A 17372-nucleotide genomic window follows, 5' to 3' on the forward strand; every position below is an offset into this window, starting at 1 on the left:
TGCTGCTTTTCAAAGCCATCTCTCTGCTATGGCCTGGGAAAGCAGTAGAAGATGGCCCAAGTCCTTAGGCCCCTGCACCCACATGGGAGACCTGGATGAAGCTCCTGGCTTCGGATCAGCCCAGCTCCAGCCATTGTGGCCATTTGGGAGTGAACCAGCAGGTGGAAAACTTTTCTCTGTCTCTCCCTCTCTCTCTCTTTCAATTAATAAGTAAATATTTAAAGAAAAAACAATTTTCACATTTCCACATCATTTGGTTTTATTTACTCCTCTTAGAAAATAAACAGAGACGATTCATGTTTACAGGTACAGAAGAACAAAATTTAGAAGCATTCTCTGCCAACTTTTATATTCCCCATCACTCCACAATAAAATAATAATAAAGAAATTACCTATTGGACTGATTTTCCTGCACAAATGGATAACAAGTAATCAGATAGCTTGGAATTGGAGTTGGTTCTACACCAGAAACACTTCCATTATCATTTGGGAGAGCCATAGGGATCATAAATGTATCAGGATTCTTCTTCTGGGGAATAAACGGCTCTACCTCAGCTGACAGCTTGACATTCTTCAAAGAGAAGGTAGAATGATTAATAACAAATGAGCAAACAACTTAATATAAATTCACAAATTAGCAGAATAGTCTTTATAAATAGTAATTAGGTCACTTCTCAGTATTCACAAAATATCCAAAAGGAATAACAATGTCAACTTTAATGATCAAGTTATTTAGACAGTCATCAAATAAAATAAGAAAAATGTATCAAAAGTTACTATATTTCAATGAAATAACTTCTTATGTAATCAAAACTGTTAAAGCAATCAAGAGTATAAGGAAGTCATACCTCAGGGTCTAAAAATAAAGCTGGAAGTAAAGAACTGGCTATTCAGACAAAACAATGTGCTTTTTGCTAATTTTCTTTGGGGGATAAAAAAGCATTAAACGGAGTTCTAAAGGATAATTATATTTGTTTGAATAGTCCAAAAAATAGTCTACTTCTGACCATTTCAGGAAATTAGATTAGTATCATTAAATTAATAGGAAGGAAAATATCTTAAGATGAACGGAAAAAAAAAAAAAACTAGGGGAAAAACTTCTGGCTCACAGTTAAACGAGGCGGGGGGGGGGGTGGGGGGAGGGGAGGGCAGGGGCGGGAGCAGGGTGATGAGTACTAGTTTCCCAGCAGACATCTCAGCAAACAAATTCGTAACATGTACTCCATTTTAGTTCATGTTTTACACCTTGTCTCATAATACATCTACAGAGATTTAGAAGACATAAGAAACTACAGTATTTAGGGATACATGTATGAGCAACAAGTAAGATCTACAAAAGTCAGGATAGGAGTTACCACTAAGGAAAGAGAGAGCTGTATCTTGGAGGAACCTGGAAAACTTCTGGATGACTGGCAAAACTCTGTTTCTTAACAGGGGTAGAGGTGTATGCGTGTATGTATGTGCGTATGTGTGTGTGTGTATGTGTGTGTGTGTAACTGACAAAGTGTTCACTTTTTAATGAATCACGATTCATTAAGCTCTACACGGGATTTATGTGGTTTTCAGTATATTAAATGGAAAAAAGCAGAATGTTAAAAACCAAGTAAGGGACATGCATTTAGCCTAACGGTTATGACCTCCACAGACTCACATCGCAGTACCTGGGTTGAATACCTTGCTCTAGCTCCTCACTCCAGCACCCTGCTAATGTAGACTCTGGGAGACAGCAGTAATGGCTTCAGTAACTGGGTTCCTACCACCCACACAGGAGACCTGGATTGAGTTCCCAGCTCTTGCCCAACCTGTACCAAGCCTTTGCAGCCAATTGGAGAGTAAACCAGTGGCTGGGAGATCTCCCCCTCTGCCTCTCAAAACCTGAATATATTCAGAAACCTGAATAGAACCCTACCATACAACCCAGCCATCCCACTCCTTGGAATTTACCCAAAGGAAATTAAATTGGCAAACAAACAAACTGTCTGCACATTAATGTTTATTGCAGCTCAATTCACAATAGCTAAGACATAGAATCAACCTAAATGCCCATCAACAGTAGACTGGATAAAGAAATTATGGGATATGTACTCTATAGAATACTATAGAGCAGAAAAAAAAAAAAAAACAACAATGAAATCCGGTCATTTGCAACAAAATGGAGGAATCTGGAGCACATCATGCTGAATGAAAAAAGCCAGCCCCAGAGGGACAAATATCATATGTTCTCCCTGATCGGTAACAACTAACTGAGCACCAAAAAGGAAACCTGTTGAAATGAAATGGACACTATGAGAAAGAGTGACTTCATCGGCCCTTATCCTGACTGTTGATGAACAACTTAATACTTTATCCCTTTTAGTATTTTTTTGTTCCACTTAATACTATTGGTTGAACTCTGTAATTAACACACAATTATTCTTAGTTGTTTAAATTTAACTGAAAAGTGATCACTGTTAAATATAAGAGTGGGAATAAGAGAGGGAGGAGATGTACAGTTTGGGACATGCTCAAACTGACTTGCCCCAAATGGTAGAGTTAGAAACATACCAGGGGATTCCAATTCAATCCCATCAAGATGGCATGTAACAATGCTATCTCACTAATCAAAGTGATCAGTTTCAGTTCACAATCGATCATACTGATAGGTCTAAGAGTCAAAGGGATCACATAAACAAGACTAGTGTCTGCTAATACTAACTGATAGAATAAAAAAGGGAGAAAACGACCCAACATGGGAAGTGGGATGCACAGCAGACTCAGACTGGCAGATGTCCTAAAGAGCACTCTGGCCTCAGAATCAGCCCTTAAGGCATTCAGATCTGGCTGAAGAGCCCATGAGAGTATTTTAGGCATGGAAGCCAAGACACTGGCAAAAAAAAAAAAAAAGAGAGAGAGAGAGAGAGAGAGAGAGAGAGAGAGAGAGAGAAAGAGGACCTAAATGAAAGATCTCTGTGAGATCCTAATAGAAAGAACGGGCCATCAAAGAAGGAGGTACCTTTCTCTGAAGGGAGGAGAGAACCTCCACTTTGACTATGACCTTGTCTAAATTAAGATCGGAGTCGGCAAACTCAAAAGGCTTCCATAGCCTTGGCAACTCATGACAAGAGCCTACGGAGATTACTGATGCCAGAAACAAGAGTGTCAATTTGTTAAGTCAACAACAGGAGTCACTGTGCACTTACTCCTCATGTAGGATCTCTGTCCTTAATGTGTTGTTCAATGTGAATTAATGCTATAACCAGTACTCAAATAGTATTTTACACTTTATGTTCTGTATGGGTGCAAACTGTTGAAATCTTTACTTAATATATACTAAATTGATCTTCTGTATATAAAGATAATTGAAAATGAATCTTGATGTGAATGGAAGGGGAGAGGGAGCAGGAGTTGGGAGGATTGCAGGTGGGAGGGAAGTTTTTTTTTGGGGGGGGGGGGAAGCCATTGTAATCCATAAGCTGTACTTTGGAAATTTATATTTGCTAAATATAAGTTAAAAAAAAACATAAATAGTGTAAATAAAATTAAACTTTTTAATGAAACCAGTAAGTAAAATGCAAGCCAATTTTCTAATTACTCAAAACAATTACTGTAACAGCAATGGTCCTAACTAGAACTTTTCATCAACAAACTCACTACATTTATACAAGAAGTTGTCATAGTTTTCAGAATAAATTTTAGACATGTTTCACAAAAGTGGTTAGTAATAAATCTGAAAATCTAAAGACCTGATACACTCAATACATACCTAGAAAAATTAAATTTTCAAAAAACAATTCATTGTAAATAATCAAAAATCTTTGTTAAAAGGAGGGGAAAGGGATGGAAGAGACAAAATATGAACAATATAGCAATATTCACTCATTAATCCTCCTACGTCCTTTAATTTTGAAGTTTATACTTGCATGAACCAAATCTGAAGTGGTATTCACTGGGACCCAAAACTTTATTTATAATTTAATATCAAGCTAATGAATGCTTCTCCAGTCAGGAAAAAAAAAAAAAAACAAAAAACACCTTTCAGCAATAGCGCACACGTAATGGTAACTTTTTTTTTTTTTTTTTTTTTTGACAGGCAGAGTTACATAGTGAGAGAGAGAGAGAGAGAAAGGTCTTCCTTTTGCCATTGGTTCACCCTCCAATGGCCACTGTGGCCAGCGCACCGTGCTGATCCGGTGGCAGGAGCCAGGTGCTTCTCCTGGTCTCCCATGGGGTGCAGGGCCCAAGTACTTGGGCCATCCTCCATTGCACTCCCTGGCCACAACAGAGAGCTGGCCTGGAAGAGGGGCAACCGGGACAGAATCCGGCGCCCCGACCGGGACTAGAACCCGGTATGCCGGCGCCACAAGGCAGAGGATTAGCCTATTGAGCCATGGCACCGGCCGGTAACTTGTTTATACAGTTCATACATCTGTGTAAGAAAAGAGGCTTAAATTACATTTTAAAAATAATTTTTAAGATTTCTTTTAAAAATCAGAAGTCCTTTGGAACATACAAAAACTCTCTGAACGGGGCTGGCGTTGTGGTGCAGTGGGTAAAGTTGTCACCCGCAATCCCATCTAGCCACCAGTTCAAGTCCCCGCTGCTCCACTTCCAATCCAGCTCCCGGTCAAAGAGCCTGAGGCCCTGCACCCATGTGGGAGACCCAGATGGACTTCTGGCTTCTGCCTGGCTCAACCCCAGCTGTTGCAGACATCTGAGGAGCAAACCAGAGGATGAAAGCTCACTCATATGTTCGCACGCTTTTTCTCCCTGTCTCTCCCTCTATAACTCTGCCCTTCAAATAAATGAATCAATCTTAAAAAAAATTCATAAGTTTTATAAATCTGGACACACTAATGAATACAAGTACATCAAATTCTCAGTCTAAAATGAAGAAAGAAACCATATTAATATCATTAATAAATCACTTCAAATTCTTGTTCAGGTCAAAGGTTGCAATAATCTTTTACTCCTAATTTCATTTGTACTTTATGAGCTCAGGCAGCCTACCTTTCAAAAGGTTTCACGCATAATTTTAAACTGATGTCTGCAAGTAAACACAGCACATACCTTTAAATATTAAAATTTACATTGGCTTCTATTCTAAATGCAATTCTAGATACCAAAGTTCAACAATAAAACTCAGAAACACTGAAATGATCCTTTGTTTTCAGAAAGGGGAAAAAAAAAAGACTTAGAGAAAGAGAGAAGCTGCTATAGTCAACAGCTGCACAAACAGAAGATGTCACTAGTAGGAACAGAATGGCAAACTTTTTCCTGTCCTGTCGCTACAACTCCGCACAGTCATAAAGTAGTTTATTGTGCTTTTAAGACTGTCAGTATCATACATCAAAATATAGCATCTGTTGTTCTTAGGCCTGAGAAGCAATGTAAAGAACCCAAACTACTCTTAAAATTCCACATAATAAAATTCATATAGATAATATAATAATAAGCCAACAACATAATCTTGTAATATCTTAATTATGTAAGACTATTTCTAAAAATTGTGGAAAATGAAGTTAATTTTGATGTGAAAAATCTGAAATTCAAGCAGATTTTTCATAATACGCCTTTCCGTGAATTTTTTACTCATGGACTTTAAAAATATTTTGCACCAAAATAAGCTGTCTTTTAACTCTACTTTCCACAAACTTTTTGAAGTATCCTTGTATTAATGGAGACATCAAAGAAAAATGTTTTGCATAGGGACAGGATGTTATGAAAAATTAAACTAGCTAACTTCATATGAAGTTTTTCCTCAATTTTATATTTCTGGGCTTACTCTATTTTGCCATGATCTAGTTTTTAGTGATCAGAAATTAGAGATTATCTCTAAGTCTGACTGCCACTGAACAAAGTCTATAATTATTCTTATGCTACTATTGGCTTCAAAAAATTCCAACTATCTCCATAGTAAAGTTATCTTTGAAAAATTATTTCAGAATTTTCCAAATTAATGAACATATTAATTCTAGGAAACTGTTTTGAAAAACTATTTCGGGGCCGGCGCTCTGGCACAGCAGGTTAACACCCTGGCCTAAAGCGCCAGCATCCCACATGGGTGCCAGTTCTAGTCCCGCTGCTCCTCTTCCAATCCAGTTCTCTGCTATGGCCTGGAAAAGCACTAGAAGATGGCCCAAGTCCTTGGGTCCCTGATCCCACATGGGAGGCCCCGAAGAAGCTCCTGGTTCCTGGCTTCGGATCAGTGGAGCTCTGGCTGTTGAGGCCATTTGGGGAGTGAACCAGCAGATGGAAGATCTCTCTCTCTGCCTCTCTGCTTCCTGTGTAACTCTTTCAAATAAATAAATAAATCTTTAAAAAATATTTGAAGATATGCTTATTGTTTATAGCCCTTGTCTATACTCCTGAGGAACAGTGATTTTCTACTCACTACTTACTGAATCCTTTATTTTAGGTGGAGGATTAAGCTTGAGATAATTAACAGTGGTTTACAGCCATAGCCTGCAGCACTGACATCCCATATGGGATCAATTCCAGTTCCAGCTGCTCCATTTCTGATCCAGCTCCCTGCTAATGCGCCTGGAAAAGCAGCAGAGGATGGTCCAGGTGCTTGGGCCCCTGCACACACATGGGAGACCTGGAAGAAATTCCTAGCCAGGCTTTGGCCTGGCTCAGTCCTGGCTGCTGTGGCCATCTGGGGAATGAACCAGTGGATAGAAGACTTAACTATGTAAATCTACTTTTCAAATAAATAAGATAAATTAAAAAAAAGCGAGAGAAAAGTTTGTGATTATAAAATAAACTGAAAGTATGCCATTGCAAAAAATTAAAAGAAAAATTAGAAATGAAAGAGGAGGCAGGGGGAGAGCAAGGGAGGGAGGGAAAGTAGGTTGGATGGGTTTCTGTGTGAGAGCAAACTGTTGAAATCCTTACTTAATGTATACTAAGCTGATCTTCTGTATATTAAGATAATCGAAAATGAATCTTGATGTGAATGGAAGGGGAGAGGGAGTGGGAAAGGGGAGGGTAGTGGGTGGGAGGGACGGTATGTGGGGGAAGCCATTGTAATCCATAAATCGTACTTTGGAAATTTATATTCATCAAATAAAAGTTAAAAAAAAAATAAAGTAAACAAGAAAATGAAAAAAAAAAGTAGGTTGGATGGGAAGTATCATTATTCTCTTAAAACTGTTTATATGAAATACATGAATTTATTCCCTTTATATAAAAAATTTTAAATATTTCAGCAGTGTCACACTCATTTGTAATTCTGTACATATTAAATCAAATGTCAAGAATGTCTTTGGTGTGAATAATCCAGAAAAACCCAAGAACTTATCAAAACATAAAAGCATAAAAACTTTGTTTAAAACAGTTTCTTAGACAAACACGTCCATATCATTCAGAACTCATATCATTCAAGGACCATGCATCAGGCATGGAAAGAGAACTGTCCTAGAGCAGTTTAGAGGAATCAGCACACACTACCAAGAGGCACACATCAGCAGAGAATGCACACTAAACTCAGAGATGGCACCTCCAGGAGAGTGCAAGTAATTTTCCCAGATTAAGCATTTATAAAAAAAAATGACACCCACTTAAAGTCAAAACTAAAGTAGAACATAATGAGACAGTCTCCCACAGTGAAACTTCAGAGTGTGTACCAACCACCCACAGGAAAAGACAGGACCATGCAAACCCTACATCTTCTTTCTATGTTAAGGTAAAAATATATCAAACATTAAGATATTTTACAAAATACTTCCTTTTCTGAAGGAAAAATAATGACAAATGTCTAAGAGATACCTGCTGATTATATTGTTTTCTGACTTCATTGGCTTATACTGAAAGTAAACCACTTGCCAAAACAAACTGCGGTAGTTATGTAAGTTTTCTAAGACTTCAGAAAATACTGAGGAGAAACATTTAACTTAGACTCGGGCCCAGATGTTTGTTATCTACACATTTCCCCCTTTTATTAACCCAGATTAAATCTAATCCTGTTCAAATCTGATGGTATTTTGCAAAAAAAAACTTTCTAGTTTTTGGCTTATCTAATTCATCAATTTCTGGTTTTAGATGTATTATTATTGTCTCTCTTGCTCTGGCAGACTTTTCCTCCTAACTTCTTGCCTAGATTGCTAAATTTTTATTTCATTTTGAAGCCATTTAACAATGAAAGCATTTGCTATGCATTTGCCTCAGACTATAGCTTCAACCACATCCCAAAAGTTTTCACATATGGCATTTTATTGCGATCATTTTTCAATAATCTATAATTCTACTTTTTATTTCCTTCCTGACCTAAAGGCTTGAAAATGTCTCCTTAAATTTCCAAATGGCAGTTTTTCTAAATGAGCATGTATTTACTTTCTGGCTATAAAAGTATTATCTGATAAGATACATCATTTACTTATATCCATATATAGAAGTCAAGTACAAGTATTGCTGAATAATTACTACTTGCAGTAACTTATTTAGGATCCATTCATCCCTTGGTATCTGAAGCGATGGGTTCCAGGCCTCCCCACAGATGCCTAAAGCCTCAGATGCTCAAATTCTTTTTCCTTTCACACATAATATATACACTATCTCCTAGACACCTTATATAATCTCTAGGTTTCTAATAATACCTAACACTATTTAAATGCTATGTAAACAGTTGTCAAACTGCATTGTTTAGGGAATAATGACCCCAAAAAAGTGTATTGTTTATTATAATTTTTTCTTGAATATTTTTAATCCACCAACTAACCAGAATACAGAGCAATGATATACTGACTTACTTAGTGCTAACATTATTTGAACCTTATAAATTATTTAAAAGAAAGTTATAAAACAGATAGTTTTACATTTTATTGGTGAACAGCTCTGCATACAATCATATGCATCCACTGCATATTTGTTTTTCTAAGAATTAAAGATGTTAATAACTAATAATCATAAATTCTTTTGGAAGAATATATACAGTAATGCACTAAAAATTAAGTTAATATTTAAATTATCTGTGATAACATAAACATCTATGAACTTCAGGTGTTTGGTTACCACTAAGCCCAGTTTATTTAAAAAAACACTCAAAACATTTTCCTAAATTTCCTGAAAATGGAAACTAAGCCTTTATAAAGAAAATGAACTTCATGATTTATTCTTCACATCCCTTTACACTAGCTTTTTTAAGGGAAAAATGCATTTATGCCAAGTAATATCTGTTCTTAGAACATCTAACTCTAGCAGCTAAAATTAAGCTACTTCCTTTGATTTAATACAGTCTTGCAAAAGGACAACACTCCTGAGATTCTCTTTGGTTTTAACATTCCTTCAAACAGTCATTACTGCAAAAAGACTACCTACCTAGCACGGTATTACCAGCGACTTACTTTGTGTAATCTTTATCAATATATACACAATTTATCATTTTGTAAAAAGATTTTATGTAAAAGATAAAAAGGAATTCTGCAACATGAACTTTTGGCAAAAGAGCTTTTGTTTTTTAAAAAGTTACACTTGAGCAGTAAGTACTTAAAGAGGTAGGTTATGATAAAATGCAGAAAATCTGTGTTAAGAACTATTTTTAAAAAATCAAACTTCTACGACCTGCTAACCACTACAATACTATGTTTTAATGCTACAAGCATTTCTAGAAATTCTGGATATAAGTCAACATTAGTTTAAAAGGAAAAAACAAACATTTTGTGAGGAAAAAAGGAAATTCAGCATATACTTTTATAATTGAAATTTACTGGAAATTTAACCTTGAAAAACCATTACATTACTCTAAAGTACAGTGAAAATTATAAAGATTTCTAAAAGTTGAGAAATCTCAGCACCTAACCATTCGGTTAATGGTCTTTGGACTTTTTTGAATGATACACCCTCCATTGAGAATATGATGGAACTAATGGAGTCTTGCCCAGAAAAACACATATATAAAATGAGGCACACTCCTTCCAGGTCACCCATAGATCCCTAAATTAACTGACTACAGCCTAGTTAACTAGGCAAAGATGCATTATGTTTTCTAGGGGGTGTACTGAGGAATGGGAGAGTTTCAAATTATTCTCTGTGGGTTTAGGCTGGGAAGAAGCAGAAGGTACTAAAAAAAATCTTCAATAGTAAAACCTTTTCTCGTGGTTTCACTCTAGTCCTTAAATTTGTACAAGGGTTTAATAGGAAGGGGACTTTGGGAAGATGTGGGATGAAAGAGGAAGAGGCTGCCTAGTTTAAATAAATTGCTTACAGCACTTGCTGTTAAGATAATCACACACACGAACAGCTACGCAGAAAGTCACAATCTAAAGAGTTAATTACATTTCCCCCAGGATGAAAGGAACCCTAAGTATATATATGGCAGCATTACTGGTTACAGCTCTGGCTTGCTGGTGAAAGACCAAGACATTGAACCCTTTCATTAGTGACATACATACTGGGAAACTGTTCAAGGACATTTCCTATTCATTTGTTGAGCTTTAAGATCATGGGTACTTTTGACAGCTAGATATCTTAAGTATTTTTAGTTAAGCTGGATAAAGACTACATAGAATACTCCTGCTCTATGGGATGAATCTGTACGTGCCAAGAGGCTTCCACATCAGTTTTGCTTTGGTAATCCCAGGTACTAGTTCATAAAAATACCTGTGTTTTCAGTTACAGTCACATAAAGCTTTTTTCTTAAAACTTCTGCAAAAACAAATATTCACAACTAGGAAGGTGTGCTTCGCCTGCTCAGAGTCTGATTTCAGAAACAACACCGGCTCTAAGTACCCAGAGTCACTTCTAGGAATTAGGGAAACCTTGTCTCATTTGTTCAGGTGCTAATTATCTATTTTGTAAAATTAACAGGCAAACCACTAGCCTCTCCTCTTCAGCTGTCTGTCTAGTTCAAAACTAGGCAAAGCCTTTGGAGACGGAAACGGAGACTGAATAAACTTCGACTTCAACCGAATTCAGTCGTTTCGTAGAAATCCTCAGGGCGGAAAATACTGGGGGAAAACACTGTCATTATCCCTGCCTGCCAGCACCTCCTAGCACGGACAACCAAGGATCTGATGCAATGAAAAACAAAACAACGCTGACGGGACGACTTTGCGAGTGGGAAAACGCATTCGGAAATGAACTCACGCTCTGGCCAAACCTTTAAAATCTACGTTCCATTGGGGGGTGGGGGGGACTAGCTACAATTTTTTTGCAAAATAACTGGATAGAAGGGCAAGGAGGACCCGTAGTACCATTTCTTAGAAGGAATAACCTCCCTAAAGCCAATGCCAACACACACACAGACACACACACACATGCACACTGCTTTGCTCCCCAACACCCAGCGGACAGGCCGAGACCCCTCCGGGGCTGTAGTTATCACCTATTCGCGGACGTTCTCCCAGGGCAGAGGCTGCAAAAAGCCCTTCCACCTTGAAAGCACATTCCAGAGCTGGGGGGGAACGGGGCGGGAGGGGGCTCGCTTAGCTGGAAGTTATCATCCCTCCTCTCGGGAGAGCTCGGGCAACTTGGAGCCTCCGGGTCCCCTCCACCAGGCCGGGGAGGAAGAGGCATCGGCCGAGGCCGCAGGCGCCAGGCTGTGCGGGGCAGGGAAAGCCCCTGAGCCGGAGGCAGCGACGGGAACAATGCGGGAGAGCGGGGCGCAGCCCGGCTCCCGCAGGACGGGGGTCGGCGCCCGCCGGAACCCGGGAGCTCCGGTTCTACGCCCGGAGACCCGGCCCGGCCTGACAGGAAGCGGCGACCCCCATCCCCTGGCCCGGCCGGCCCGGCCCGAGCCCGCGTACCTGGTCGGTGGGGGCTCGGTCCATGGCGCCAGCAGCCGCAACAGGCCCGCTCTAATCGGTAACGAGAATGCCTCGGGCCGCTTTCTCCATGGCCCCCCGCTCGGGTCCACACTGGGCTCGGGACCGCCGCCCCTATCTGCCTGGACGCGACAGCGACTCGGCTACGCCACTGGCCGAGGAGGCGGCTCCAGCTCCCGGAGATTGAGGAGGCGGTGGCAGCTTCGGGGTGGGATCATCTGGGACGGAAGCCGAGGAGGGCCCAAATGGGCGGAGGAGTAGTCGGAAATGGAGGTGTGCGGAAGGGAAGGGAGGGGGGAGGAGGCTGAGTGACGGCAAATGGCCTGAGCGCGGGTGGGAGGACTAGCCAGACTGGGGTCTGAAGGAGGAGCTCGGGAGCAGGTGCCGCCAACCCATGGGGGTCGGGCCACTTGGACCCGGAGTCCAGTCCTCAAGAACTCTCGAGACTCGAAAACCACCTCTTAGTCACGCTGTGAGAGCTGTTCGCTGCCCACTATACGTAGGAGCCTTCTTCCTGTTCTCCAGATAAAGGGAGTCATGACCAGAAAGGAATGCGGAGATGGTGAAAATAGTTAGGGAAAGTGCGTATATAAAATGCCTACACAGAGTGGCCGCCTTCTGGAATCCCTTTTCAAAAGCCCTGCAGGTACTGATTGATGAGTGAATTCTTTGTTCAGGTCCAGGCTGAGTTCTCCTATCTCAGAACCCCTCATGTTACCCAGAATCCATACAACATCGCCCAACAGGTAATTACATCCTCAGGAATGCTGCCTTCCCCCACTGCAGGTATTGATAGTTCCTTTGAATCTTCAAGATCATTAGCTCCTACAGGGTGAAGACTGCCATGAAACTGTACACTTCCCTGGCGCGCAAATTCCCTCCTAGACACACCCTCCCACAAGAGTTCTTGCTTGCAGGTCAGCTCCAGGGTGAGGAAGAAGAAATACGAAAAACAGTGTCAGCTAAAGGGAACGAGAACTTTAAGAAATTTGCATTGTCATACTTGAGCAGATGTCAGTGAAGTCTTGAATTGCCTTATCTGGTAGTCTGGGTTAGTCTCTTTTCTCTGAATAAGACGCCCAGGATGAGGCTGTTCTGTGAAGCTCCTGATTGTATTTATCTTGGTACTGTATTTTGGCCTGCTGAAAGGAGCTGTATTGTGTCAGCAAGACATTTATCAAGGCTGCAGAAGAAGCAGTTTGTAAGGAGAAATATTTACACCTGTACATAGAGATCTCTCATTTATTCAGTATTATTCATTCTTCTACCTCCTCAAATTTAATATGCTCGTGTATATAAATTGCACATGTATGTGCGATTGTTACATGTGTGTGCAATTAATGTAATGTTGGTTTCCTAGAGCCTAATACACATGTAGTCAGAATTCACTGTATCCTGAATGAGTTTAGAGTTGCTCAGAAAAACTGAGCTATTTATAAGGTGAAGTTATGTAAACGAACAGATGATCATCTTCCTCACAATTGAAAGAATCAACTCAATTTTCAGACCCTCCACATTGGTCATCTCCAGTCATAAGATACCCTCATCTGAGTAAAAAGATAAAAATAATGCAGTCATAAAAATACTACAGTACTTTGGTTTTTCTTTTTTATTTATTTTTAAAGATTCACCCATCTATTTGAAAGGCAGAGTTACAGAGAGAGAGAGGGAAAGAGAAAGAGGAAGAGGACGAGAGAGAAAGTTCTTTCTCCTGCTAGTTCACTCCCCAAATTGCTGAAACAGGAGCCAAGAGCTTCACTGGGGTCTCACACATGGGTGGCAAGGGCCCAGGCATGTGGGCCATGCTCCACTGCCCTCCCAGGCAAATCAGCAGGGAGCTGGATTGGAAGCAGAGTAACCAGGACATGAAACTGGTACCCATGTGGGATGCTGGCATCGCAGGCAGCTTAACTCGTGTGCCACAACATGGGCTCCTCTTTCTTCTCCTGAAGAATGACCTGAGAAGGTTTAAAGATAGGATCTCCAAGGATCTGTTCACCTTATAGGATTTTTAGGCCGTGAAATAATTCTTGTTAAGAATCTTCCATGTACAAGACATTCATTTAAACCATAAGAACAGAATCATAATGCCCTTCTTAATTAATGTAGTCCTTAAAAAGGTGGCAGTAGATATTAAAAAAATTAAATCTATGAAGAAATTTCACAAGTACTACATTTTGCAGATGATATGAATGCATTTGAGTTAATTATTTTATTTAGTAATAAGTACTGCATTGAATGTTCCACGTGCTATGCTACCTACTGGAGGTATAGCAGTTAACAAATACTATGGGCCAGAAACTATTTATCTTGGGGGCAACACATACATAGAACAAGTTATTGCAAGTTATGTGAGTTTTGTGAAAAAAAATGTTCTGTTGGCTATACCATGGAATGGGGCTGGAAGGTCAGGGAATTCATATCTGAAAAAAATAGCATCTAAGCAAAGACTTGGAGCAGTTATAACGGGTAAAGGAAAAGAAGCAGGAAAGTGGCTTCAATAAAAGGATCAGGTCGTCTGGTGCAGTGGTTAAGATACTCCTTAAAATGCCTGCAGCTGCTATTGGAGAGCCTGGGTTCAAGACCTGATCCTGATTCCAGCTCCTTGCTAATGCTCACCTTGTAGGGAAGCAGGTACTTGGGTGCCTGCCAACTGTGTGAGAGACTCAGACTGATTTCTGGCTTTCTGGATTCAGCCTGGCCCAGCCATGGTTCTTGCTGACATCTGGGGAGAGAATCAGAGGGCAGAAGATTGCTCTTTCTCTCCTTCCCTCTTGCTCTCTTTCTATCTCCAGCTCTGTCTCTCTCTCTCTCTGCCTCCAAAATAAAACAATTTAAGGAAAATTCTTTAAAAAAAAAATAGAGGAGGAGGAGGAAATGGCATGCATTAGCACCCAAGGAGAAAAAGAATTCAGCATTTTTACTTTTGCTCACTCCTTGAGATGAGAGTTTAGGATGTGCAGATGTAAGGGATAATCTAATAGGGCAAGGCCTCCTGTGGGAGTAGGGACATGTTGTCCACTGTTAACAGGAGACAAGGAAGAGAAGATAGATAATGGTGACAGATATATCAAGTTTGGAAAGGAAGATAGTAGATAATGGCTGCAGATATATTATTTGTTGCCAAGAGTTGAAGGAATGTTTGTCTGATAGCTTCTGTCTCTTTTTAAGATTTATTTATTTATTTGAAAGATTTAGAGAGAAGAAGAGGCAGAGAGACAGAAATCTTCTGCCGATTCACTCTCCAAATGGCTACAATGGCCGGGGCTGGGACAGACTGAAGCCAGGAGCCAGTAGCTTCATCTGGATCTCCCCCATGGGTGCAGGAGCCCAAGGACTTAGGCCATTCTCCTCTGCTTTCCCAGGTACATCAGTAGGGAGCTGCATTGAAAGCGGATGAGCCAGGACTAGAACCAGCGCTGATATAGGATGCCAGCACTGCAGGCAGCTGTTTTAGCCGCTTGCCAAAGGGCCGGCCTGGGGAAAGGAGGCAAAATTGTTGGGCTCACTTGTCAAGATTCAGGAAACATAAATGTAAGATTTTCCATATCAGCATAGAGCAAATTGTACATCAAAAGAAAAAAACACTATAGCTAACTCTAGGTTTAACAGATGCATGCACCTATGTAACCCAAATCTCCATCAAGATATAAAATGCTACCATTACCCCCAGTGATATTTAAAATTTTTCTACTTATATCAAGTGTCATATCCTGTTGCATCTCACTACCTATACCAATGTCTAGCCCATAGCAGGTGCTCAATAAGTATTTATTGAATAAATGAGCATATAATATAATAGTAAATCAGGATTCTTTTGTCCAGGATTGGGCTTTTGCTACACATGTATATTTCATTGAATGGGCAGGATTCAGGAGGGTGGTACGAGCAGAAAATTGTTGCCCTTTTTACTGTGCTGCCCTTCAAATTCTCTGAAGACTGTTTTTTTTTCTGCCCTGATGAAATCTAATGAAGGTCACGCAAACTTCATTCCAAATGAGAGCTTTTTCTCTTCCCAGCTCCATCCTTCCAGAAACCTCCCGTGAGGGAACGTGGCAAGATCCTCTTCTGTTTGGTTTTCTGCCTTTCCCATGTTTCTATCTCCTCCACCTGAGCCACTCTCTAATTAGGCTTTTAGGTTCTTCCAGGTTTGGGTTGTGAGGGCTTGACTGGAAGGGCTCCACCTAGTTCGATTGCTAAGACACGCACAACCACTTTAGGGCAACCATGTATGACCCTGGCGCTCAGCCCTTGGGCTTCTGAGGGTCAGCCTCCCGCTTGATTCCTTGAGGGCTCAGCAGGGCAGTCCTCTGAGCTGGAGTTCCATTTAAACTGGCATCAGGCAGAATTCCTTCCCACCAACCCCTGGGATCATTTTGCTAGACTTGGTTTATCATGTAAGTATTCATCCGTCATTCCCTTTATCCACACATTAATCCATCTTATAAAAGTAGTTTGCATAGGGCTGACGCTGTGGTGCAGCAGGTTAAAGACCTGGCCTGAAGCGCAGGTATCCCATATGGGCGCCGGTTTGAGACCCAGCTGTTCCACTTCCAATCCAGCTCTCTACTATGGCCTGGGAAAGCAGCAGAAGGTGGCCCAAGTCCTTGGACCCCTGCACCCACATGAGAGGCCCAGAAGAAGCTCCTGGCTCCTGACTTCGGATCGACACAGTTCCGGCCATTGCAGCCGATTGGGGAGTGAACCAGCGGATGGAAGACCTCTCTAACTCTCTGCCTCTCCTTTTTCTGTGTAACTCTGACTTTTGAATAAATAAATAAATCTTTAAAAAAAAAAAAAAAGGAGATTGCAGACTTCAGTACTCTTCCCCTGATGTACCTAGAAGTGGTAAAATGAAGCTTATTCCCAATCTTTCTCTTGTGTGTGTGTGCTCTCTCTCACCCTCTGTTTCACTCTTCCACCACCTGTGTCCCTCTCTTTCATGCCCGTCTCTGTCTGGTTTTCTCCACAAAGTATCAGGACCCAAGTCCCTGTACTCTGCCAGACTCCAGGTGACATGTATCAAGTTCACCAAGTGTTTTCCTGAAAGCTCCTCTCACATAGCTTAAGATAAGGGGAAGCGTCTCTTTTTTTTTCCCGTGGGAGGTATAGGTAAGGATCAGGTATCTCCAAAGCAATAGTCTTCGTGAGTCATCTGTCCCTTACAGGACTCTGTCTCACTGTCTCTGGGCTGCAGGTGAATGATGAATAATACCAGGCTGTACTTTCTTAGCAATGTCTTGCATGGTAAACTAACACACCTGGGTTTAAGATGTGAGGGTACTTGGTGCCTATTGTCCTTTGGGGACCCTTCCTGAAACCATAAACATATGTTTATCTATTTAACAACAATTTTGAGCATATGTTTCATGCTAGGCACTGAATATAATAGTGAATAAAACAAAATTCCTGCTCTCATGGAATTTATAATTTAGTCTGGAAGACAGACAAAATAAAAAAAAAGAAGGCAATTTCAAATAAAGATGAACATTATCATGGGTGTAAAACATGTTATTATGATAACTGCAGATGAAGAAGGAGGTGGACTATTTTAAATGGGTTGGCCTCTGAGGAGGTGACATCTGACCTGAGAGTTGAGGAATACAGGAGAGGTGAATGACAAAGCAAGGCCCA

At 40.6% G+C, this 17372-nt stretch overlaps 1 protein-coding gene across 2 annotated transcripts in view; it reads right to left on the bottom strand.

Moving 5' to 3' along the window:
* The window catches only part of SECISBP2L (SECIS binding protein 2 like), a 52200-nt gene extending 40054 nt beyond the window's left edge, over nt 1-12146 (bottom strand). The window contains exons 1-2 of one of the 2 annotated variants that reach the window (XM_008269039.5): nt 11721-12146; nt 393-571 (exon numbers count right to left, since the gene is read on the bottom strand). In XM_008269039.5, the coding sequence (XP_008267261.3) occupies nt 393-571; nt 11721-11744 (203 nt within the window). In that variant the 5' untranslated portion in view covers nt 11745-12146. The remainder of the gene's footprint in view (nt 1-392; nt 572-11720) is intronic. The other variant, XM_008269040.5, reaches the window with a different exon arrangement.
* Nucleotides 12147-17372: the final 5226 nt, after the last annotated feature.

Source organism: Oryctolagus cuniculus, chromosome 12 (genome assembly GCF_051225735.1).
Source record: "Oryctolagus cuniculus isolate XC-2025 breed Fujian yellow rabbit chromosome 12, ASM5122573v1, whole genome shotgun sequence".
NCBI classification, from domain to species: Eukaryota; Metazoa; Chordata; class Mammalia; order Lagomorpha; family Leporidae; genus Oryctolagus; species Oryctolagus cuniculus.